The sequence below is a fragment of the Zonotrichia leucophrys genome, chromosome 12 (genome assembly GCF_028769735.1).
Source record: "Zonotrichia leucophrys gambelii isolate GWCS_2022_RI chromosome 12, RI_Zleu_2.0, whole genome shotgun sequence".
In the NCBI taxonomy this organism is placed as follows: domain Eukaryota; kingdom Metazoa; phylum Chordata; class Aves; order Passeriformes; family Passerellidae; genus Zonotrichia; species Zonotrichia leucophrys.
The window spans coordinates 12,166,325-12,190,878 of NC_088182.1; the positions used below are offsets into that span (position 1 = coordinate 12,166,325).

The 24,554-nt window shown below is 39.2% G+C and overlaps 1 protein-coding gene across 1 annotated transcript; it reads right to left on the reverse strand.

Annotated features, from left to right (window-relative positions):
* Nucleotides 1-3: 3 nt before the first annotated feature.
* On the reverse strand, nucleotides 4-24,221 carry APPL1 (adaptor protein, phosphotyrosine interacting with PH domain and leucine zipper 1). The gene is made up of 22 exons (XM_064723693.1): nucleotides 24,064-24,221; nucleotides 19,769-19,867; nucleotides 19,228-19,287; nucleotides 18,426-18,497; nucleotides 17,562-17,649; nucleotides 15,993-16,034; nucleotides 15,137-15,195; nucleotides 14,547-14,693; nucleotides 14,240-14,322; nucleotides 13,981-14,139; nucleotides 13,056-13,244; nucleotides 12,556-12,598; nucleotides 11,879-11,935; nucleotides 11,226-11,317; nucleotides 10,473-10,655; nucleotides 8,018-8,067; nucleotides 7,465-7,639; nucleotides 7,325-7,361; nucleotides 6,166-6,312; nucleotides 5,938-5,988; nucleotides 5,495-5,584; nucleotides 4-5,303 (listed from the first exon to the last, which is right to left on the reverse strand). The coding sequence occupies exons 1-22, from the start codon at nucleotides 24,115-24,117 to the stop codon at nucleotides 5,154-5,156; spliced, it is 2,127 nt and encodes a 708-aa protein (XP_064579763.1). The 5' UTR covers nucleotides 24,118-24,221; the 3' UTR covers nucleotides 4-5,153.
* Nucleotides 24,222-24,554: the final 333 nt, after the last annotated feature.

Genomic DNA, 24,554 nt, shown 5'->3' on the forward strand with positions numbered 1-24,554 from the left:
ACATTTGGCATTAGTAGTATTTATTCCTTCATAATCAAGTAAGCATAGATGGTTTTTTTTTCTAGTTATACATGCATCTTTATCACAGAAGTTACAGAATTCAAAAGTCTGCTTTTCCCCAGAAAAATCTACAAACCTTATAAAATACAAATTTAACCTTAATGTGGTTATGGCCCATGGTTTTTTACATGGTGTTTATCCCATAATAAACTAACTCAGCCTGTGAAGATATGTCCAATGCCCCTGGTAATGGTTGTGCTGGTAGAGCCTCTGCACTCAGCTTGTTCTGCCCCACCATGGGCCCTGCCCAGCCAGCTGCCACAGCTCCTGCTCACCTTCAGTCTCTGATTGTTGCAAAAATAGGTTAAGAGCATTCCCAAGTATAACAATTTCCTCTGAGGTTATCTGGCTATTACTATAAAAATTAAGAGAACTGAGCTACACTTGACTACCTGCATGTCAGAACTTATTTTAATGGAAGGGAACACATCCTGTCACCAGTAATGGGACTTCCTCAAAGTCAGTATGATGAGAATGCAGGAGGCTTTTGCATCAGTACAAGTCTCACCCAGAAAGTTACTATAGTAAGCTTTTATTGAAAATATAAAACGCTGACTGGAGCCCTGGTACAATAGGATTACTATCCATGTTTCCAAGATTAAAACACAACAATCAGAGTTGACATAAATATGCCATTGGTTGTTCTTAATACAGCTATTCAGGGAAAATGTGCAAGTCAGTCTCAAACACTGCAAAAATCACTTACACTTCACCAGAACAGGACCAATCCAGAACACCATCATAAGAATTTGACCACTCAACTCTATTATAAAAATGACCAGAAAGGTTGTACAAAATCCTCGGCTTGCAATATAAACTTCATTAGGAATACAAGTGCATTCACAATGATACACTGACTTACTCTTGTCATGACAACTTAGATACCACTGTGGCAGGGAAAAAAATGCCAACTTAGTGCTTAAATAAAACAAGAAGCCTTGGGAACTAATTATCTTGCAAGAATTTTTGTAATATAGAGCAAGAGAAAGAATATAAAGTATCAGCTTTTGCTGTTACACTAGACAATATCTCTACTAAATTCACTAAGCAGTGGCAGTTTTCTTTCTCTAGGTGAACTATTTCCTAAATAATAAGAGACTATATTGTAGCATAGTTTTCACCATTGGCTTGTCCCAAATGCTGTGCAACTAGTTAATCAGTATTTACCTTAAGCATAGACAGAATTTACCCTAAACAGTCAAATTTATTTCTTTATATCCATGTATGTCAATTACAGCTTCATAAATAGCATCAGCTGTTTCACAGTTTTCAGCTCTGTGTTTACATCCACATAACGAGGAAATCTGATAGCCCTTTAGAAGGGAATGTTTCTTAACTCTGAAATATTACTTTACTGTTAGGCAGTAAATTGTCTTGATACAATTTCAAACTCAAACAGATTAAGGGAGTAAGACTGTGACATGCAGCTGACTTTTCACTACCTGATCATATCCAGTTAGATATGTTTTAGTAGTTCATGACTTTGACCTTGTCCTCTGGTTTGGACTTGGCCAAATCTAGCAGTGAGCACAGAGGAGTGCCAGCTATCTGTAATGCAATAAAATGCATACCCATAAGCACACCTGATAGATTTGGATATTCATGCCATTACATACACAAAGAATGTATGTAGCTTAAACAGCTGACAGCAAGACTGATTTGGTCTGCAGTGTATAGATCTAAATGGTGTAATGAGCTTCATATCCTCTTACTTAAGGGATAATTGGCACTAATTATGAGGCTGCAATTAGCAACAGTCCTGAACAATACTGCCAATTCAGTACCTACATGAAGTCACTTCAAAATCATGGACTTGAAAGAATATTTTCAGGAGTGACTGAAGTAATAGTAGATGCACATGAAGCAAACTACAGCTTCAGCCAAAGGTGCTTGAAAGATCAGTTTGTGAATAAAAGACAGTAGGAAATAATAAACAGGAGAGTTTCTCCTGTAAATTAGTAAAGGAAACCATTTAGTAATTTAGTTACAATAATAAAATACTCTGGTGGTGAAATTCTACCACAGCAGTTCCCAGCAGACCATGAGGTGTTCCTACTCTCATGGAAAATACCAAGCATCATTCTGATTTTTTTCAACAAAGTTGTTTTCTAATGAAGTAGTTCTAAACCTCATAGGAAAAAAGATCATGTATGAAACCTCAGCATCTGTTTTTGCCTTGAAATAGTTCTAATTACAACCTGTGTGATCCTCCCTAGGCAAAGCTCAGTCATTCTCACTCCCCTAATAACTCGATTACCATTACCCAGCTCTGCAGCCATCCCTCTGCTCTTGCAGCTTTCATCATTACCCCAGATGCTTTTGTACTTTCTTGCTCATTTTGCACCAGTGCAACTCCCCTAAATGGGCAAACAACCAACCCCTACATTTCATTCATGCATATCAGTCTTGTAGTGGTTAAGATGAGAATCATCCAACAGAAGTGAAATATATTTTACTCCTACTGTGTCTGTTTTAGAAAGCTGTTTAATAGCATATATGGAAAGCTTGAAAAGCAAATGGAGTAATTCCAATATTTATTGCTAAATCCAAAAAAAATTCACCTGCCAACTTTATCAGCCTTTCTTCATTATCTTTGCAGATTTGTATCTATATGAGTAATGACAGTTTTTGGAAAAAATACAGTATTTCTATTTTCTGACATTTCTTCAATAAGGCTAATGCAAAACAGGCTGCACATCAGAAATGCTTTTTCATGAGAGTGCTTGTCTATTATCTGTCCTCCCTCTGGAGCCTGGGCTACTGCAGCTCCAGTGCTTAACACAATTAGTCCTTCTCTGACAAGCTGAGGACTGGATTCTAGACACTAGAGATCACTGATTTCACAAGCTCCCTGTGCTGTTTCCAAACTGCTTCATCCTCAGGAAATACTTGAGAAAGATACAAGTAAGACACAGGAACCTTGAGCTACCCTGTGATATTATTTTATAGAAAACAAATATCAGTAAATAAAAACAAACAAACAAACATGAACTGGAATAATTTGCAGAGACAAACTGCCTTGCCACTCTCTGTAAGCCTTGATTTAAGCACAAAAAGGGAAAAAATTGGATTTAGTGCCTCTCTGTACATTTTTGTTGTCAAGAATAAAAATAGTCTCTTAAAAATGGGAGCTAAGATTGGAAGCCTAGATATGAAATAAAAATGCCACTGTCTTTTACAAGAAGTCTCAGGTTGGTGTGGTCCATGTGGCACCGTGCCAGCTAAATCCAGCCACAGGGCAATACTATGTGACCTAACTGGGCAACAGCAAAAGCAGATATTTCTACAAGTGACTGGCTACTATGGGGATGAAAATCACACTGGAAGAGGATCTGGTTACTAACTCAGGAAGAGAACCTGGCAGCTCTCTGTTCCTCAGCCTCCTCCCCTCCTTTTTCAAGGCAGAGCCCTTTGGTGGCTGCTCAAGTCCCTGTGGTGTAAAAACCCTGCTGTGGTGTAAAACCTCTGCCCAGAGCTTGTGCAGCCCCAGCTGCCTGTGCTCCTGGCCAGGCACTGCTGCCCTTCTCTCCTGTCTCAGGAGCTGAGGCCACCAACTCCTGCACACAGAGCCACGGCACCAAGGGCAGGAGGAGGCTTTGGCCAGTGCAGGGCACTCCCAGCAGTCAGAAGAGCCCTCTGAGCACCTACAGCCATCCAGCAGACACGACCTGAGATTCCTCACTGACTTTATCAGCACTGAACAGCTCCAGCCAGCAAGGGCTGGGCCACCACCAGCTGCTGAGGAGATACTCTGAAAATTGCTTCCATTCCTGAACACCAGAAATGCCCTGCAATGAACTGTAAATCACTCATAACTGTTATATTATAACTTGGAATATAAGTATTTTCTCTTCTCTCTACATATCCTGTTATTTTCATGCCACTATTAGAGAGCTATCTTCTGTTCATCTGGATTTTAATATTTATAGTAATTAGTGCAAAAATAAATATTTCTCTTCAAACAAGATTTCTCTTCTGGTTCAAAAGGTGAATGCACATCTAATACTATACAAAATAAATATTACACAGGGTATGGAATATGGAGTGCAGATTACAAGCTGTAAACAGACATCACTTTGAAAAATGCTTTCCAGAACCGACTCTAGGATGTAGGATTGGTATAATCTCTTACTTCAGAACAGGTAAATTCTGTTTGCAAAATCATAAAAAGACTAAAGAGCCTCAACTTATTTCCAGTAGATGTAGTATTAGCAGCAAAGCATTTACATATGCAGAAGATTTTCATATGATGGAATTCAAGATCTTCCTGCAGCTCTAAGCATGTTTTATAAAAATGAACTCAAAGGTTTACAGCTTTTTATTCCAAGTACTGGAGAAAAACCAAGAACATGGCACTTGTGCTACAAGGCTATATACATGACTCATCATTTGGTGAGGAATGCTTTTCCTCATGCAACAAAGTTCAACTGCATCTCATCAGCTCTTATCTAGGTCTGACAGTATCTTTTTCTCCTGTTGAAAGAAGTTTTTTTGGCATTGTATTCACCAAAATAAAAGAAATCAAGACAGTATCATACTGTGCAAAATGAAACAAAAAAGATCCTTCTGTTTAGGAACTATTGCACATCTCACTGATGTTAAAGGGGATCCTTCTTTCTAAATCTAGGAACAGGTATGTGCAACAAACTGGGTAAAGCTTAGCACTGTGTTATTTGGACATCCACTTTTGTTTCCAGCAAGGTGTTCTCCCTACTGCAGTGTAAAGAACAAATTTCAGTGTTACTGCTGAAGGCCAATGGGTTTTCAGTTTTGCTTCCAGAGCAGTCAATTGCACAGAGCTAAGTGGGGAAATCACCCACATTTTTTCCCATACTGCAGAGAAGCCTTGAGAAAACATGTTTGTAATCAACATGGCAGCATCACCTGCTTCATCTGGCATACAAGAGAAATTATACTGACATGAAATAGGAATCACTCAACTGAGAAAGAAAAATCAAGGCATAACAGGGTCTATATATTGTGAAGTCTTTTCTAGAACATGACAGACCCTCCACCTACATTTCACCTCTTGTAGAACTTGTGCCATTTTACCAGATATATTGATGATTCCAATTTTAATGAAGCAAGCAACCTTAGGCTTCAGATTCTCTCTTCTTCTTTCCATCTTCTCCTAAATCACTGTCTTCTGACTGGCTGCTGCTAAGGACTACAAACTGTCCTTCTGTGCTGCTCTGGTTGGATCTGCTGGAAGCTGCTATCAACCGGCTCTGCTCCTCCAAGTCCTGCGTTGAGAAGAGGGGTTGGGAAATCAGAAAAAGAATATTACCCTTAAAGCCATCTGCAATGGACACAGGATACCATTATTACAATTTCTAAATGATCTATCAATACTACCAGTGGATAACTTTGGACAAAACTGCAAAAGAAAGTAAGTAGAAAAAACCTAATATTAAGAAATAATGATGAAAGGTACCTTCTCAATTTGCTTTTGTTTATTCAGTTCTTTTTGCTGTTTCTCTTTGACTCTATCTATTTCCTTCTGCTTTTCTGAGGCTTTTCGATCCTAAAGAGAAAAATATAAATAAAGTCAGTAACAACAGCCTGGGATGTTTGGGACACTACTGACTGATACGAGCTTGCTCAAGACTGTGACTTCACTGTTTTGAATATTCTGCTTTTAAAGGACTGGTATGGTTGTTAAAAGTGGCAAAATGAATCCTATATTGAATATTGTTCTACAGTGGATATTGGTCAGTCTTTTCTTTTCAATTTAAATTCTAGGAAAAAAGTCCCTTAAAATATATGACAGTATTGCTGCATCTAGAGGCATCTTGCAGAATACAATCTATTACACATATTTAAAAATACCCCCTTCCTTCCATTCCCCAGCATCCTTTGCCCCTAAAAGATTCTTACCAGCTCTGCATGTAAAGCTATCTGTTTGGCCAATCCAACAGAGTCACAAATCTAAACACAAAACAGATGGAAATAATTAAAAATGCCTTTAAATTTCAGCCAGCATCCCAAATTAAATACAACAGCACAATAAAGAGTTTGCAGGCTCTTAAAATGACAGGTTTGAATGGATCTAGCATCTTGGAGTCCATATTCCCAACTGATCCATGGCATAACCATCACCAATACCTTTTCCCCTTCATTGTTGGATTCAAATATGTAGCAGATGGAGGTCTGGCGGCTCTCCACTCTCCCTCCTGAGGTTCTGAGCACAAATCCAAACAGGCGCTTGTTCTCCTGGTGTGTGGCGTACAGCACTACACTGGGCAAAGGGAACTGCCAAAAGGATCACACAGGGACAGGTTAAAACTGACTCCAAAGATTTGCCACACGAGGTTTCAATCCACTGCACATTAATTAATGCACACCCACAGCACAAGAAGTTACCCAAACAAATGTAATTATGAAGCACAAACAGATTAGACAGCAAGGACTAAATTATTCCAAAGACAAGCAAATGTCAAAAAACAGACTCCATGAAAGAAAAAGGGACTACATTTGCAGTGTGACTCAGTCATCTTCCTAAAAGTGCATACACTCCTGTTTTATTTTGTTTTAATCATTCATTTTAGTTACATTTGTGACTAAGCTTTCAATATTTAGTTTGATGTAAAGGCACTACTTCTCAAAAACCTCTACTGTAATTAGCTCAGTTCTCCTAATTATATAAGCAAGAAAAAAAACCCCATCCCATCCCCTCATTAGTTTGTTACAAGAAAACTGTTTTGCATTCTTATTCCTAAAAGAGGTTGGACTTCAAATTATCTTTTTAAGACTCATCAAACAATAAACTTAAAAATTCTGAGACTCCCTACCACAGCTGCTATGAACTGAAAGGATGAGTTTTCCTGGAGTTAGATGTGTGCATTTAGTATATGGGACATACCCTCAGTTGATGTACCCCACTTGTAAAAGGTGACAGCCTTGGAGCATTTTTGAACTTAATGTCAAAACATTAACAACAAAACCTCAAAACAAAACAGAGAAACCAAACAGCAAACAAACCCTCTTGGACTTCACAACTAATGTGACTCCATCATTAATCTCTCTTTACTATTTTACCCTCTCAGATTACAGGGAGTCTCAAAAGCCAATCTGACCTATTGAAATCACTCTCCTAAACCTGATTTGCAAGTGTTTCTCAATGTCTGCATTGGTCTCCTAATAGCACTGGAAATTTGGCTGGAAATCTCATGCTATGAGATTTTTGCTATCATCTAACAATAATATTTTTAAAGTAAAAGAATTACATTGCTGGGTATTTATCTTAAAATGGAAAGTTACTTACTCGTAGTCTTGTAACTTGTGTCTGTGGATCAATTAACCTAAAAATTTGTTTTTAAAGACAAACCAGAAAGTAAATTTTACCAAGGTGAAAGAAAACCATTCTGTAAATAAACATCAGTAGAAGTCAGGGAGCAAACCTACTTTAAACAGTCACAAGTGACTAACAAGTGTGACTCTGTCATCCTGAAGACGTTGTGGATGGCGCGCGCTGCGAGGATCTGACGCATTGTCTCATAAACAACGTCTGGGCTCTCATCACACCTCACTTCCATAGAGCCAAGGAACCTCACAATAAATAACTGATGAAGAATTGAATCTAAGAAAGAAGAAAAGTATTGAAAAAAACTCCACTTTGGGTTTCCCATTCAAAACCAAAGGTGGATTGCAGTCAGGAAAACTCCAAGCTCCTAACTTGGAAAGAGATTGTTCCTACTTAGCAATTAGAGGTGCAGTTACTACACAGCACATCACACATCTTTGCATTTGCTAAATGAATACAAAAGATGCAATGAATAATTTTTACAGCAGATTTTCAGACAGTCGTTTGATTTAACTTTACTAATCAAATACCTTGCAATGTAATTAAGCATTTTAAAACTGGTTTTAAATTAGAAGAGAGAAGCTAGAGATGAAAACAGAACTATAATTGTCAAAACTGATTTTCATTTTGCGTTGAAGTGAAATTTTGTTTTACCTTCTGTTTCAGGTTTGGAGCCTCCAGATTCCCCGAAAGGATTGGTGCGTCTATGAGAAAATGAAAACATTAAAGCAGGAGTCAGATTGCAGGAACCACTCATGGACAGTGCAGTAGGCTCATGCTGTGTCAGATACCAACATGTAGTGAGTTCACAACCTTGTCATCTGGAGGAATAATGTTTCATGAGCCATAAGGAGAAGCAATTCTATCAGGAGTGAGACATAACTTGCTGTCTCTGAGGGCCCACATCATGGGGAAAATACCAGACAGTATTGTCCTATTGCTGCCACAGAAAGTTTTGCTCACTTTTTTTTTTAACATTTGAATTAAGCCCAAACCAAAACCTTGGTAATGTTTGAAAATGTAAAGTTTTAGGGAATGAAATTTCACAGAACAGCTTCAGGAAGCACAGCCAAAGACCAGGCCCCTGCAGTACTCCATAAGAGCACCCACTTCTCATCACTGTCACGGTGCTGAATTACTTACTCAAGAGAAGCCCTGGGTATGTTTCAAATGCAGCTTTCTCAAAACATCACTGGGGTTTTACTCCTAGAGAGTCAAGAGAAATGTGGCTATTTCTGGCTCTCAGAGACAGAATTACTATCAGTTACAGAGAAAAGTGAAAATACTCTAGGCTTCCAACTCTGCATTTTTCAAAAACAGTAAAGGAATAAGCACAGGAAATGGGGACATTTTATTTGAAATATGTAGAGGAAATGACTCATTCTCTCTGGATGATTGATAGTAAAAGCTATTGGCAAGGAGTCAATATAGCTCAAATTAGGTTTTTTATGGGATTAATGAAAGTGTTACCTCAATAGTTAGTGTTCTAAAAACAAATTTCAGAACTATAAGAAAAAAAAAATTGTTCAGTTACACATACTGACTGCCAGTTTATTTTATCAATTATCAGAAATGTTTTAACTAAGAGATGTCTGGTTTAAAGTATTAAATTTTTCTAGATTGAAGCCAAGATGGCATTGCTACAATGCTTAGATAACACGAGCTCAATCAAGACCCATCTCATTAAAGGCTGACCTGGGTAATTACAGTAAAAACAAATTCTTTCTACCAGCATCTTGTATTGCTCAGACTTTTCTTGTTGTTTAATATTAAACTGGAACAGTAAATACAAAATCTCACAGGTTCTCTCAAAAGGCAAAAATAAAATTTAAATGTATGTCATCAGTATCAGAAACCAAGAAAAGTACTTATTTTTTAATAACAAACATGTTACCTATCTGTACAAACACTGCAGTTCTTTATTGAAGGCCATGGTTAATTGAAAATACTGAGCTCAACTCTATCATTTCTGCCATGAAAAATATTATTTTCTAGATGAGAATTATAACTGATGACATCATTGAATACTGTGAGTTGGAAGGGAGGCCCAAGGATCACAGAGTCCAGCTCTGCAGGGAATGGCCCACACAGGGCCTGAACCCACAGCCCTGGTTACTGACACCCAGCTCTGACCCACTGAGCTGCCCAGGCTGCCACAGGAGTTCAGCTAAGCTTAAACTCTCCACCTCCTGCAATACAGCTCAAGTCTATTTTATATCAGTGTATTCTGAAGGATCTAGTTGGCCACCTGCTTATCCTGCTGCCAACAATAAAAAGAAAACTGGAATAAAGGAAAAAGTAGTTTTTTATATATAATTTCAACTCTTACATCTGTGAGATGCAGTTCAAAATACAAATATTTTCCTAGAGGCACGGGGATAGAACACATTTTTGTGACAAGAATCACATCAATTACTTTTCATCTCTTTGGCTGTTTTTGTTGTTGTTAAGAGCAGCTGGATCTGCAAATACATTTTGTTCCTATCTGAATTCTATAGATACAGCTCTAGAAATGCAGTGATGATTTACAGGTCTTTGGTTTTTAGTACATCTCCCACTCATATATAATAACAAGTAGGAGAAAATGCTTTTATGTTTTGGATGAACTCTTAAGATGATTTTAAGTTGTCCATAAGTTGAATTACTCCAGAAGCCTAGACCATTTTCACTCACCTTTCAGCTTAAGAGGAGTCATCGTATGCCATCATCACCTGGAGGCAGGGCTACCAAATTTCTCTTGAGTTTCCAAGAGGAAATAACCCAAGCTGCTGGGTGAGCAAGCAATAGGAAAGGAAAATACTTTGTGAAACTAAAAGTCTAAAATAAATCAATAAATAAAAGCATTGGCTGTTAAAGCAAGAAAAGCTGCTGCAAAATAGAAAACTACACCTTGACTCTAGTGATGCAATTAAGCCTTTTTTTACAAATCCATCTAACAGTTGAACAAATTGTTTTGCTCCACTGGCCACTGCAAAATTTGTGACATCAGTCAGGAAAAAGGCAATGTGTGTGCTGGAGCTGCATCTTAAATGTGGTTTTCTTGTTTGTTGCTTTTTGAATTAGTAACCTTAACTTTAGGGATTTTTTTCCTTCTCTCTCCATTTCCTACCTGCCCGATTGCCCTGATGACTTTGCTTGGCCAGGCAGATCTTCACTGACTGGAGATATGATGTCAAACTGGATGGGAGTGTCAGGGGCAACGAGGGAATCCAAGGAAAGTGCTGAGAGAGCTGCTGAGTCGGAGCCCAGGGAGCCTGAGCTGCTGGTACGAGCTGCAGGGGGACGGGACTGCCTGCAACAAACCAGAAAGGCACAGTCAGGCTGGGTGAGCTCAGGCTGGTTGATAATGAATTAAACCACAGGGGACACCAATACAATATTCCAGACCTTAGATGTGAAACAAAACAAAACCTAAAAACCTGAAGATCGGGGTATAGCAAACAAATCTAGATTTTGTTTTTCAAATTTAACTTAAAGTTACTACTTCTATTAAGAATTGCATCAGATTGATTTAACATCAATATATAATCACATATTAAGTGTAATAAAATCTGAGGTCTGCTTCCAGGAATTGCACACATGAAGAAAAATCTCATCATGAAATCACACAACAAAACAGCTGTGATGAAAGCAAGCAAAGTGTCCACAGCTGGCACTGGGATTACTTGTGACAATGGATGCTCAACAGTGCTTCAGCAGTGAAAGCTGTGTTCAGGAAATTTTCCTCTGGCCTGTCAAAGATTTAGCTCTGATCACAAAAATATCTGTAGGTTTGTAAGGCTTTTTTTTTTTCCCCTGGAACTTTATCCAGGATTTTCTTTTTCTATGTGCACTTCCAATGGCCTCTGGTGGTTTCACTTACACAGCTGGCCTCAGGCTCTCGTGCCTCTGCTGGAAGGAAGGGGAAGGAGTGACAGCCTCCAGAGCTGACTGGTTCACACGGGCAGCAATCTCCTGCAGAATGGCAAACAAGAACTCAAAACACTTTTGCCAAAATAAACTTTCAGATTTTATTTATATGTAACTGGGAGGAGTTATAAACTCAACCCTGCATGAGAATCTTGCATTCCTAAATTTTCGCCAACACACCTGCAGCATTTTCTTCCAACTTCTCTTCAAACACATAACCTGATGTTAACTTTCTAAATTGAAATTAACACATTGGCCTTAAAATACTGCCAATGTTAATAAAAGGCAGCAATAGAGAAAAGCTCCAATGATAACTCTGGCAAAATAAGCAAATGCAGCCAGGAAAACAAAAAAATCTCATTTGAGAAAGCAGGCCTCAACTGAACTAAAACCCATACAGATTTTCATATATATGAAAAATCAACATACACTTTATATATACACTTCATATACAGATACATGTTTTGTTATAAAACAGTTTTTATTGGGCCAATTCCCCTACTTTAGCAAACAACAATCGTGATGTAAGTTTTTATCAATATGAATTTACTCTATAAATATAAATGTTTACATATTACTCATAAATATAAATTTTAGTAGAGTTACCTCAGGGTTTTCACTTAGATATATCTGCTTAGATATGTTGTTTATGGTGCATATCCACTGAAAAAGAGGAAGAAAAAACCCAAATTAATCTGTTATGTCTTCTAAACAATCTTGATTGAATACCTGAGTTGCTGTTTCATCACTTTTTCTACTTCCTTGGTAAATTCAGGTAGACAAATATTCTGCACACCCAGCTTGTCATTAAATTCACTGCCACCTGCATACTGCACCTTACACTTTTAGATTTTACTCACAAAAATAATTTTAGTCATACTGAAACTAAAGAAAGCTTAAATCACGACTCCAAAGAACTTTAAAAAAACTCATCAGGATTCTCTGTTCCTTATTCTGTGCTGCAGAGGACATTGTTTCCTCAAGACATTATAAAAACTCAATTTGGCTTTTGTGGAATTTGCTCATTTCTTGCATTTGCAAGCTAGAATCTACTTTCTCTCTCTGCTCTGGAAAACCATTTGCTCCTGTTCCTGGCTTTTCAACTTTTATCTGAAGGAGGAAGCTAACAGGAACACTAAGATAAACAAAGTGTTACTAACAGAGATATTTTATGAATAAGTAGAAACAGAAAAAAATAGGCAGTATCCAGCCATGGTTAGGAATGCATTCTTTGTGTGCAGCAGAAAATCACTGGGCTCCATGCACACCTCCTATAAGCTTACCTCTTCATAATCTTTTTTACTTTCTGCCTGTAAGATTGAAGACCTGAAAGAGGAGAATGGAAAACAGTTTTGGGTATGTAAAATGCCAAAGAAATTACATTTTCATGTTTACACACTAAACAAATTATAAAAGGCTGAAGATTGTGCTGAGTGCAGTTCAACATTTAATTAGGATGGGGAGGAACCTATGCTTTCCTTTTAACAGGAAGCAGAAAAGAAACAATTGTAATTGTGTCCATGTAATACTTAAGTATTCACAACATGCAATAATATGTGATTGTCAACGAATTACCATAATCTTATTTTGAAATACTACTCAGCTACATTATAGAGTTTTAAACAAAAATCCAGTTAACGCTGTTAAAAGGATATCCCAGATTTTGCTTCTAAATACCCACAGAATATATCAAGTTAACATGTGGCCAAAGGCAGACGATATTTCTTTTCTAGTCAGTGACTGCAGTGTTTGTGACAGGAGGCAGCAGGGCAGGAGCACTCACTTTTTGCCATCAAAGGACGTGATCTGGAAGCAGTAGCGCCGGTCCTCGCAGTCCACAGCCATCACAGAGCAATTGTCTATGTCCATCACAAGGCCCCCAGCCACATCTCCTCTTGCCTGGCTCATCAGGTTTCCACCTTGAGTGAAGTAAAACTGTCTCTCCCAGCTGGAGGACACCAGCCCTGTCTTACTGAAAAATAAAAACAAGTCCTCAGTCAGCCTCCCTTTTTGCTCAGACACTCTATAATGTTAGAGGCTGTAATTGTGTTCTAATGCAGAAATTAATGCCTCATTCAGTAAGTATTTTACTTAACTGTTGTAAAAGTAATTCAACTTTTTTTTTTAATTCTTTGGAGCTTATTATATAAATTACAGTAAAAAATTTAAATGTTACAATTTGTTTTTAGTAGCTCTGAAAAACAGCTGTGGTACTTCCTTAGAGGCACAGCTCCCTCCTGTGGACAATGAGCCACTGCTGCATGGAATCCAGAAGCTCCTTCCAAGGGTATTTTGGTTATTTGGTTATTATAAATTACAATGCTTTATTAGCCATTTGAATCCCAAAGCTTTAACAGACACTTCCAGAACAATCCAAATAGACAGAATCTTGTTACTTCCCAGTTAGGATGCACAAAAATTACACTCTCAAACCTTTTTTTTAAAACTCTGAAAATTCAGGCAAAATTAGACTAAAATCAGGATAATTATGCTTTGCACCTGAATGACATTATACCAGTGTAGCAATGAATTTAATACTAACTAGGTGAAGAAGTCCAAAGAAAGAAACAGAACAGCTCTTATGTGACTTATTAAACTAAATATATAAAACCAGCATAGCTAACATCTTTAAAAAATTTCCAGCTTCTTTAGCTTTGCTTTCCAAAAATTAAATACTCTGGAATTTTTAAATAAGAAGTTACTCTTACTTTCTTGCATTGAGATAGCCAGCTTTCCTTGTTAGATTCCTATGGGCAGGAAATTTGGTAGGATCAGGATCAGGCAAATACAGTGGATCACTGGCTACTTCCAAGTCCTCTATAGTTTGTTGCATGTTTTCTACTTCACAATCCATCTCCCTGCGAACACTAAGATAAAAATGTGTTATTACAAAGATAATTTGTGAAGAAGTAGAAACAGAAAAAAATAATCTTCAATAAAGTTCAAAATTCAACAATGCCAACTTACTTCTGTACACTTGTGCCAATATTGGTCAAAAATTCTTCCAGTTGCTCAGTAAGATTTTCTGAACCCATTTTAAAAAAGCTTATCTTTAAAGAAAAAAGGAGAAAAAGGGAGAATTTAGTCATTAATAAAACTACACTTAAAATTAACAGATGAAGTAATAGGAGAAAAAAAAGTTTCCCACAGAAATGTGTTTTCATCCCTCATTCCCACCAAAGCCTGTAACGAAAAGCAGCAGAATGAGTGTTTGAAGGCTGCTGCTGGCACTGCAGTGACATTTGTGTCACAGGGACGTGAACAGAGAAATGACCTGAGCTTGCATGTATCCCAGCAAGGGTTCCAGCAGAGAAATCTTCTTTTTGTACTGGAGAGTGTTCAATGCACAGAAATAATGCATCATAGTCTGATGCTGTTTTTTCCTTGAAGTATATACATCTTCTGTAACTTCAGCCTTGATCTGCAGAGACACAGACAAGGGGAGGGAAAAAAAGGAATGTTTGACATTGGCATTGATCACATGCCCTGTGACAGCTTCTTAGCCAGCATGGAAAAAGCCACAGTCATGTTCTACCCTCGATCACCAGCTGCTGCATATTGCACTATTCTACTTCTCTAATTTAAACACGAGATATGTGAAAAACATACAAATACCTGGAAAGTGTGGTTATTCCTTCACAAAAACAAACTGAATATGACATCACAATATTATTCCCAAAGCACTGTCAGTGTTACAGACAGGCATGTATTGGAGAAACCTGCTTTGCTGTCTAGACTGCTAAAAGCTATCAAATGTCACACAGAATCTGTCATACACTGTGTTCTATCATAAATATATATGAAATGAAAATTATTTCTTATCTTCTTTAAACAATCTTTATATTAAGATTTTGTTTTACAAACCTTTTCATTTTCCTTTCTTTTTGACAACCGACTGTATCTGGTAATGGCAGCATCATGGTCTGAACAATCAAGAGAGAATTTATGATCATTTTCACAAATTAGTGACTTATGAAACAGAGCAGAAAACCTTTTATATCACAGTGTTACACAGACAGCTGAATGCAAAGTTCTGTCATATTAACACCTTTAGGAATAGTTCTTGTCTGTTTATAATCACATCACTGCAACAAATACTTGGGCTGAAGAAAAATTCTAACCAGATGCAAATGCTGCCAAATTGTTACGAAATTCCCTAAACATCCACAATTTTTCAAAGAAGAGCTATCCATTAAGTAGAGAAGTTTTACGTTATGAAAACCTGTATCAAATACTTTTTGCTTCTAAAGCAATTGAACAATTTTCACTGACAGAAGCAGAATATTATTTAAATAATAATTTCTCAATATGGATATATTAGAGGCAGCTAAAAAAATAACTTCTGAAAATAGGGAAGAGAACTATGAAATTAATTTTAGGAAGGTAAATTTTTTTTATTGATCTGGTCCTGTCTTTAAGAAGCGAGCTAGCACCTTACTCTTTTTCTGATTTTGATATCATAATCCTACGTTATTTAATAATCATACATACACTTAAGGTTTTGTAAAAAAACCCTTTCAATTTGCATTAATGCTTCAGTACACAGAGCAGAGATTTACAGGTGAACCAGGAAAGCTGAGTGCCCAAGTATCACTCAGAATTACACCTTAATTAGTTATTTTAAGACTACAGGCTTAACTTCACCATTTAAGGACAAATAATAATCTACAATAACACTGTTGTCTTGTAATATTGATGAGATTAAGTACTTTACACTTACCATTGCTTGCAATTTGGAAAACTTCTTTTAGAGTTAAAATCTCTAAAAAAACAACATATCACAATTTCAATAAGTTGTTATTAGTGTAACATTCATGTATTACAGTTTCTCATGTAATGTTCAGTACTGAGAAATTGAGGGGAACACCCTGTACCATACTGAGCTACCACAGGCACTCCATGGCCAGGGAAATCTGCTCTGCCTGGGGCCTGAGGATCATTTCTGTGCTCACCAATAAAAACCCCAAAATCTGTACTGTAATACTGTAAGGAGGAATTCCTTTCAAAAGTCTTTGAAAGTCATCATCATCACTGCACCTGCAGTTCCAGTCTGGGTTCTGGTTTGAGCTGGGGAAATGCAGGCATGGGAGATGGGCAGTATCAAAGCCCAGAATCAGCTGGTTCCAGCTGGTTATTGCCTCACTGTGGCAAGCACTGGAACCAGTACAACACCTTACACCTGCTCTGACCTTGGCTGTGGTTTGTGCCATTTTACAATACAAACCAGCAGAGAGCCATAATCAACTTTATGGTAAAGCAAATACAAAAAAAAACCTGTCCAGGAAGTGCCTGTGAAGCCCATACAGAAGTGCAGGGTCATTACAAACTGCACCAGCTGGTGCCTAAACCTTGCAGGGGGAAAATGCAATCTGCAATGATTGCCTCAGGAATGCCTCTTCAGTAAGTACTGACAGGAGACTTTTCAGGTCCTGAGAAGGAATATCAGCTTGGAATAGTCATGATTCCTTGCTCAAAAAAAATCCAAACCAAACCATAATCTTTTCAATCCATAATTTTACTGTGACCTATTGCCAAACAAGTATTTTCCAAGATTCATGAAGAGTTAGAAAACTTACGAAAGACTTGTAATTTTTATTTCAATTTAGACTTTAGATATTCATGTCTTAGGCATACCCACTCTTGAACATTCACAATAGGGATATTTAAGTTACTTGGGGTTAACTCTTATAATTTCTACTTGGAAGCTCATTTGCCACAGGAGTCTGTTCACTCCAGTATCTTGAATAAAATCTATCATCATCACACAGATGTTATTTTATCCAGGCACAAGTACAATTATTACAAAGGTAAGAAGCTGGAAGCACCTTATGTCTGCACCTAAGAAGTCACCTGTGCTACCAGCAAAGCTGATTACTAAATCTCAATAAGGTAAGTACTACAACTTTGGCACTGCCTTTTGAGCTTAGTCCTGCAATTATACAGATGTCATGATCCGATATAGAAATCTTTCTTGAAAATGCAAATTATCTGAAATTATTCTTTCCTAACATTTTTGAGTAGCTGCTAATTGTTCATCTTGAATAGAAGATAAGTGCTTCCCTAATGTAAGTAATATTTTTGTTGCAACAATAATAATGTTAAGTTCAACTGTAATACTCTCATGAATAGAAATAACTTACTTTGCTTTTTAAATTGGGAGATGCATACTTTTGAGAGCTGAAAAATAAGTGGTGTATTCTATTTAGTGAAACAAGAGCTATGAAGATGAAATGCTATGTTTTTATTGTTGCTGCTGTTGAAAAAAACAGTATTTGGTCAAGTCCTCTACCTTTTAGATCCCTTTCTTTAAACTGGGTAATAGGAAACATCATTGCATCTGCAAGCTGAGTTGAAAGTACTGCATGGCAAGAGCTGAGCTGAAAAAGACAAAAGAAGAAAATCTTAGGAAAGCAGTGCTGAGACCAAATCAAATCACAATAGGTGGACAGCACTGCCACTCAAGGATGACATGTACAACTCAAACACATTTTTGTATGTTCCTTTTTTTGCAGCTCTTTTTTTCTAGGTTCCAGATCTCATAGTCAGTTTTTTACAGAAAACTGTTAAAAATTTAGTTTTTGTCTGAACTTTTCCAAGCTACTGGATCATGTCCAAAACCAACCTCATCCATCCTGACTAGTCCATTTCTTTCTCCAGTTTCCCTCCAGCTGCCTCACAGCCCATCTTTCACTGCTCACAGAGGTAGAGCAAAATGTGATCCTCCTCCTAAAATGCTGTTTAAGTGAGGAGAGGGATCACAACAAAAGTCCTGATTCAGCTCTGAATGGTGCTCAGTTGTGTGTCCTGTGAGTCAGTATCCAAGAGAGACAGCAGGAGGGTGCTGTGTCAGTCAGGTACCTGAAATCAGGCACACAGATCCCCTCATGTACACAGCTGCTAACTGCCACTGGGTCATGGTTCTGGCTCTATCTCTAGTAGTTAAACTGGTTTTTTCAGCAATGTATCCTCATTTTGCTGAATTCATTCTTTATCTTAAGGTTATGTAACTTTAAACAGATGCTGCAATATACAATTAATTGTTACTTTGTTGACAAATGAATGCCATTTCTGTACCTCCTAGCTTAAATAAGGAGCAATTAGGCAGCTAAAGTCTGTACCTGACAGCATTAGCAAAGCACAGACAAGGACTTACCTCATCAATCACTTTTGCAAATTGCTGCAGAGTGGAAGTCATGACTTCATCATCTCCCCCGAGTGGAAAACGCTGAGAAGGCAAAAAGAGTTATGTGGTTTGCAGTGCCATTCACAAAACTGGATTAATCATCTCCATGAGTATATCAGGTATTCCATTATTTTAAAATATTACACAATTAAGATATGCTGAAGCAGTTCACCTCATTAGGCGAAAAAGGAGGATAGGGAGCAGCAGCCTCTTAAAAGAAACAAATTTTTGTTTTTAACATTTTTAATCTCAGAAAAGGGAACCCAGCAGCAAAGCTACAAACAAAGAACCCTTCACAGTACAGGTTATGAGGGAAGAAAGTTATGGATTCCACAGTCTGTGCTTTCAGAGATGGAATTATGCTCACAGAGCAAATTCAGGTTGTAATTTGGAGATGCATTGCAATCTCTTCTCTTTGGGACTATTGATATTTAAGCACTTAAGGGTAAACAGGTTTATAAATTAAAAACAAAACAGAACTACCCTAAGCAATTCTCCAAAAAACACCTAATCCAAGAGTAAAATATTTCAAAAGCCATTAATATTCTTCATGGTAAGAGGAACTTCATTCTGGTTTAGCTGGAAGAACTAAAATAAAGGAAGTAGATTATTTTGGCAACAATTTAAACCACCAACCCACAGCAGTTCCTTTTATCTGGACCAAACCTAAATTCATTCTACACTGTGCTCTGGGAGATAAAATACCACAGAAATACACAGGATTTTGAGTACAATATCTGACCACACACAGGCAACATGATTTATGCAGTACCTGTTTCTCATATTCCTTCAGAAGCTTTGAAGTCAGATGAGTTGCTGCACTTAATTCATTCTGATTTAAAAAAGGGAAACATGAAAATCAATAAAAAGTCAAACAGGTAAAGTACATCTAAATTAAAAATACAGAGATTAACTCAGATTTTTAGAAAAACATACAAAAAAGATTCTGGCATAAAAGTTGAGTTATTTCTAGATGAGTGAAACATGAATATATTGTGGGTAAAAAATAACCTCCCACTTGATACATACTATTATACACACCAAGATCATTTTAGTGTGTGCAACATTTTAGAAACACTTGGGAAATATATTAAAGTTACTTAGAGAACAGAGAATATAATTTCACTTGTCATAAAAAATTCTGTTGCAAAAAGAATCACAAGAATTTAGTCTTAGCACTCCCTAACATACAGAAAAGCAATCATTAATTCTTACTTGATTTCAGTTCTACATTTAAAGCATATGGAAGTTAAAAAAACATGAAATGTGGTTCCAAAGCTTTCTAATGCATTCAAGAATTTCATTAACCCTACCTGAGCATCATATATTCTGTGCATGGCTTGAAACAACTGATTGATGTAATTGGATATTGCAGCAGCATCTTCTTCAAACACTCCCAGCAAAGAGCGGGTCTGTAACGATCAAACAGCCAAAACACAACCATGGCAAGTTAGAAGAATTTAAATATAATAGAATTTCAGACTTAAAACACATTATTTCAGGGTTCATTACTGAAAATTCTATAAACCCTCCAATAATGTTGAAGGAATGATACCTGTTGCTAAAGAATTGCTAAAAGAATCTTACAGATACCCAAGCTCAGCCTTCCTCCTCCTGTCAGCCTCTCTCCAGGTTAATGAATTTTCAGAAAGGAAAGGGCCAGGGGAGATGGACAACTGTTAAATGGTGAAACTCTGGGCAGCTACTGGGCTCACTATGGTACATCCCTAAGGAGAAGGGTGAAGATTACTGCTGTGAAACAGCTTGCCAGGTCTACACGTTTCCTCTGCAGTGAGATCCAAATAAAGGCTGTCACTGTCTCATACTGTCCAACCTGAACACAGACACCTGCTGGTTGTGCTTGGACCTCTAACTTACCTGTGGAATAACCATCAATTCTGTGATCAAAAGGTTGAGGAACTCCACCAAACCAAAACAAACAATACAACCTGCATCTCATTGTCCTCAACATACATATTTCTCACCACTGAAAGGGAGTGAAAAGATCTGTCCTTACCCAGCTTGTCAGCCTGTCTGCTCTTTAGCTGGTGTCACCCACAAGCCTGATGACTCCTGTGTGCATCACTGATGGTGCTTAACAACCTCCACCTCAAAAACCAACCTCTTTTATCACTGGCCACCTATTAGACTGAAACTGAGCCCAACTAGCCAGGCAGTTTCACCACTCAGGCCACAGTCCATACCTCTCCCTTTTGGGCAGAAGCAGCTGCCAGGCTGTGTCAGAGTCCCTGCACAAGCCAGGGTGGCTGACATGCCCTGCTCTCCCTCCTGCCCAGGGACTGACTCCATCCACAACAAGGCAATCCGGTTGCTCAGGTGTAATTTGCCTGTAAGCTTAAATGAGATGCTGACTGCATGTTCTTGCATCCTTTCTGCACTTGGAAGCAAGGTTATTCCTCCTCACCATGAGGGTTTTGAATGGCTTCCTTCCACCAAAAATCCCAAAGGGGGAAAAGCAGAGGATGTACCAGTAACTCTGCACAGCCACACTGGCTTTGCTTAAAACATTCTTGGGATGCTTGGCTGTAGAAGCAGGAGCAGTGCTTGCAAGAGCCACAAAGGAAATACCTTGGCAACGTTTTAGCAAAAGGACCATGTTTTGTTTCTAGGTTTACACCAAAATTAATGTCCAGCCAGAAAATGAAAAGAATCATAAGCACATAATTGTTTTTTCCCCAAACTATGATTGTTAAACACTTGAAATTGGAAATTCTACTTTTTAGTCTTCCCTAGGCTGCCTTGAAATTACTGAAGTCTTTAGTCCATCTCCCCTTAAAGCATGAAGGTCTTTTTCAGCTATTTCTGATGTTTTGCTTTTAATGATAATCAAAGAGGACTTATTAAACCCACATAAAGTATATTATTTAATAATTCCTTCTGACATAAGATTCTTTTATTTAAGTTGAATTAGATGCCTGGCTGTATCACAATTACTGTCTTGCTATATAATGTCTAAGTGGTATTTGAATATTAAAAAATGTAATCAAACAGCATGATCAGCACAATAAATAGCTTTAATGCTGGTTCTAGTTTATAAATCAAATGGAAAGAGGTGAAGAAGAATTCAAATCTTTGCCAGGTGTGGCAACATGTGTCATCCTAACAACCTTGACTCTCCCATTAAGGTAGAGATACAGGAAAGAATGCAAAAGCAAAAATTACATGGTACTATAACCATTGAATTACACACCCATGACCTTTAAACCTGAACATAAATAAACCTGAGCTTGGATTTTTAAAGGAGTATTATGTAAGGTTTCTGGATTATACTAACTGAACATGGAAAAAAATATCTTTATGTTTTACTTGAAAAATGTCTGTTATTGATGTTCAACCATCAAAACAACATCATACAATACTGATGGAAAGAAATTAACCTGAAACTGTAAATAAGTTATGGCAGACTTCTGCTTAGCAGAAAATGAGAGCAATTGTTTACTTATGTTTCTAGTAAAACTCTGCATCGTTTTCCATTTTCTTTAGGATTCTCTCAATCTGTGTTTGTGAGCAAGCAAACAGGAAAGGACCAGGGAGAAGCTGCACAAAGAAACCCCTCATTAGAAGTGAGTGTTTGAAGCCTTCCATGCCATCAGATGGAGGCCACTGCAGGTGACAGCAGACCCAGCCTGTGCTTCCAGTCTCTTGGCTTTTTTGTTGTGCAATGCTTTGGGAATGCAAATCAGTGTGAGCAGAAACTCTCTCTAAACACACACTGAGTGTGTGTGTAATTTATGTCCCAGGTTAATAAGTAAATTGCCCTGTTTTGCATAGCAAAAGACTATGTAAACTTGGCCTTTGGTTTAGGCCTGACAAGCACAGTGGTGAGATTTTGGTCCTGTGACAACAGGAAATGAATGGGTTTGACATTTTTGAAAAGCCTTTCCTTCCTCAGACACAGAATAAGTTTGAGATGATGTTTATATACCCACAGTCAGTGTCTGAAACTCAAACTGCAGGCCATGGTGCAGCACTAAACAACCCCCCAAGCTGGTGGGCTGTGCAAAATTCAGTATTAATGTACCCAGGTCATGGCAACTCTTCCAGAGAGAGGCTTCTGCTTTCTTCAAGCAACATTTGCTGCCATTTCCACTGCACTGATTTCAAAGTAACAGAATTAACTATTGTAACAAATGGACTAACCCAACAGAACACTGAGTCCTTACTAGAGGACCTGGCTCCCAGAATTCATCTGAAAAATTGACTGAAAGATGTAAATTTTCTACCTACAAAAGGCAATATTGACAAATATTTTCTACCTACAAAAGATAATATTGACAAATCCAATTACTTAAGCATCTCAAACACACTGGGCTGAATCAGTCTTTGCTTGTCTGTATCACAACTAAGCTCACATGGAAGATTCTAGAATTACAATTACATTCCAGTAAGTAACATTTTTTCATGTGCTTCCCAAATATCCTCAGATGGTCCTAAATTCATGTTACATTTGACATTTTCTATAAATATGAAAAGTTCTGACTTCCTATACTAAGAAAAGACCTTCAAGAGATAATTTTTTAAAATCAATATTATTACAAGACTTTCAGAATTGTTTCCTCCTCACGAGATGAGAGCAGCTTTGGCGCCTGGACCGGAACCCACTTCAGAGGTCTCATCTCACATTCAGCATTTGACCTATTTGGGGCACTGTCCTTAGGAAATCAATTATTCTTTTTCTGCATGGCCTTCTCTTGCCTTTTTAAAGTCGTCCTTCCACTTGGTACAGAATTGTTAAAGTAACTGTCATTTTAGGGGCTAAATTTCCCTTTTTAACAAGTGAAAGTTTCTCTTCCTATGACCAAGGAATTGAAACTACCAATGCACATGCTATTGCAGTATAGGACAAACTGCTCACTATGTCAAGCATGCACCAGAACAAGGATCTTAATTCCAAAGGCTGCCATAAAAGAAAATACATTGCAAACTTTCTCCAACATTTAAGAAATACAGTACAATTGCCAGCAAGAGAAACCAGAGCCACAGAATAAAGCATTTCCTGCTTTAGAAAGGAACTCCAGCGCACTACAGAGCATGGCTGTCACATCGGGGAGCAGCGATGCGAGGGAAGGCGCGGAGCACGGAGGGCACCGTGCGCTCCCCACCCGCGCTCCGCACTGAGCACGGTAACCTCACCCAGCCCCGCCGCTCGCACGGCTCTGCTAAACCTTAACGCGCCTTGCTGAAAAACAAAGGGGGAAAATGGTCTGAGAGGGCAACGCGGGTTTTGTGGTCAAGATGTGTCCATACCGAGCCTGAGTGCGAAGGCGGGGGTGGGGGTCAGACAGAAGGTGCTGGTGCCGGCACTGCCCGCCGGAGGTGCCGCAGCACCCGCAGCACCCGGGCCCGGAGCCCCGGCCCCGCTCCTGGCCCGCGGCACTCCAAGCGGGCCTTGGCGGGGCACGGCCGGGGCGGAGAGCCCGAGCCGACACTGTGGGAGCCCGCGAGGCCGCGTCCCCGCCGCGCTGCTGGGGCGTCACCCTCCCTCCCGCCACCGCCGCGGCTCTCGGGGCCGGGAACCACAGGGAAGCAGCGCTGGGCCCGCCAGCAGGGGCTGGGCCCGATGCGGCCTCCGCCGGGCCTGTCTCACCTGCGGGCTGTCCTCCAGCGTCTCCTCGATGGGCAGCTTATCGATGCCGGGCATGGCGGCCACCGCGCTGAGCCCCCGCGGCTCCGCTGCCCCCGCGCCGGCCCGGCCGGACCGACCCGCACCGACCCCCGCCCGTCGCGCGCCGGACGTCCCGCCCCCCTCGGCCCCCGCTTCCCCATTGGCGCGCCCGGCTTCCTCATTGGCCCCCGTCCTCCTCTCCCCCCCCCGGCTGCCCATTGGCTGACGGGCCTGTCCGTTCACGCGCAGGCGCGGGGGATGAGGTGCTCGCGCGCGGCCCCTCAGGGCCGGGGCTCCGGCGGAGATGCGGGAGTGGCTCCGTGTGGGGAGCGCTGCGGAGGCAGCCGGGGCTGTGTCCCCGCTGTGGTGGCTGCTCGGCAATGCGAGTCACGGCTGTCTAGCAAAGTGTCCTCCCAGCCCTGTTTGTGCTCCGGTCGTTGTTGTGGTCTCCTCACAGACAATTACCTTGAGGG

What these genes read in the sequence shown, in the direction of transcription:
- APPL1 (XM_064723693.1), bottom strand. Translation starts at nt 24,117, where the DNA reads ATGCCCGGCATCGATAAGCTGCCCATCGAGGAGACGCTGGAGGACAGC. An exon ending in ACAGAATATATGATGCTCAG is followed by an intron (nt 19,288 to 19,768) that starts GTAGGGTTAATG and finishes TTTTTAAATCAG; the next exon opens with AATGAATTAAGTGCAGCAAC. An exon ending in CCAACAATGAAGGGGAAAAG is followed by an intron (nt 5,989 to 6,165) that starts GTATTGGTGATG and finishes TTTTGTGTTTAG; the next exon opens with ATTTGTGACTCTGTTGGATT.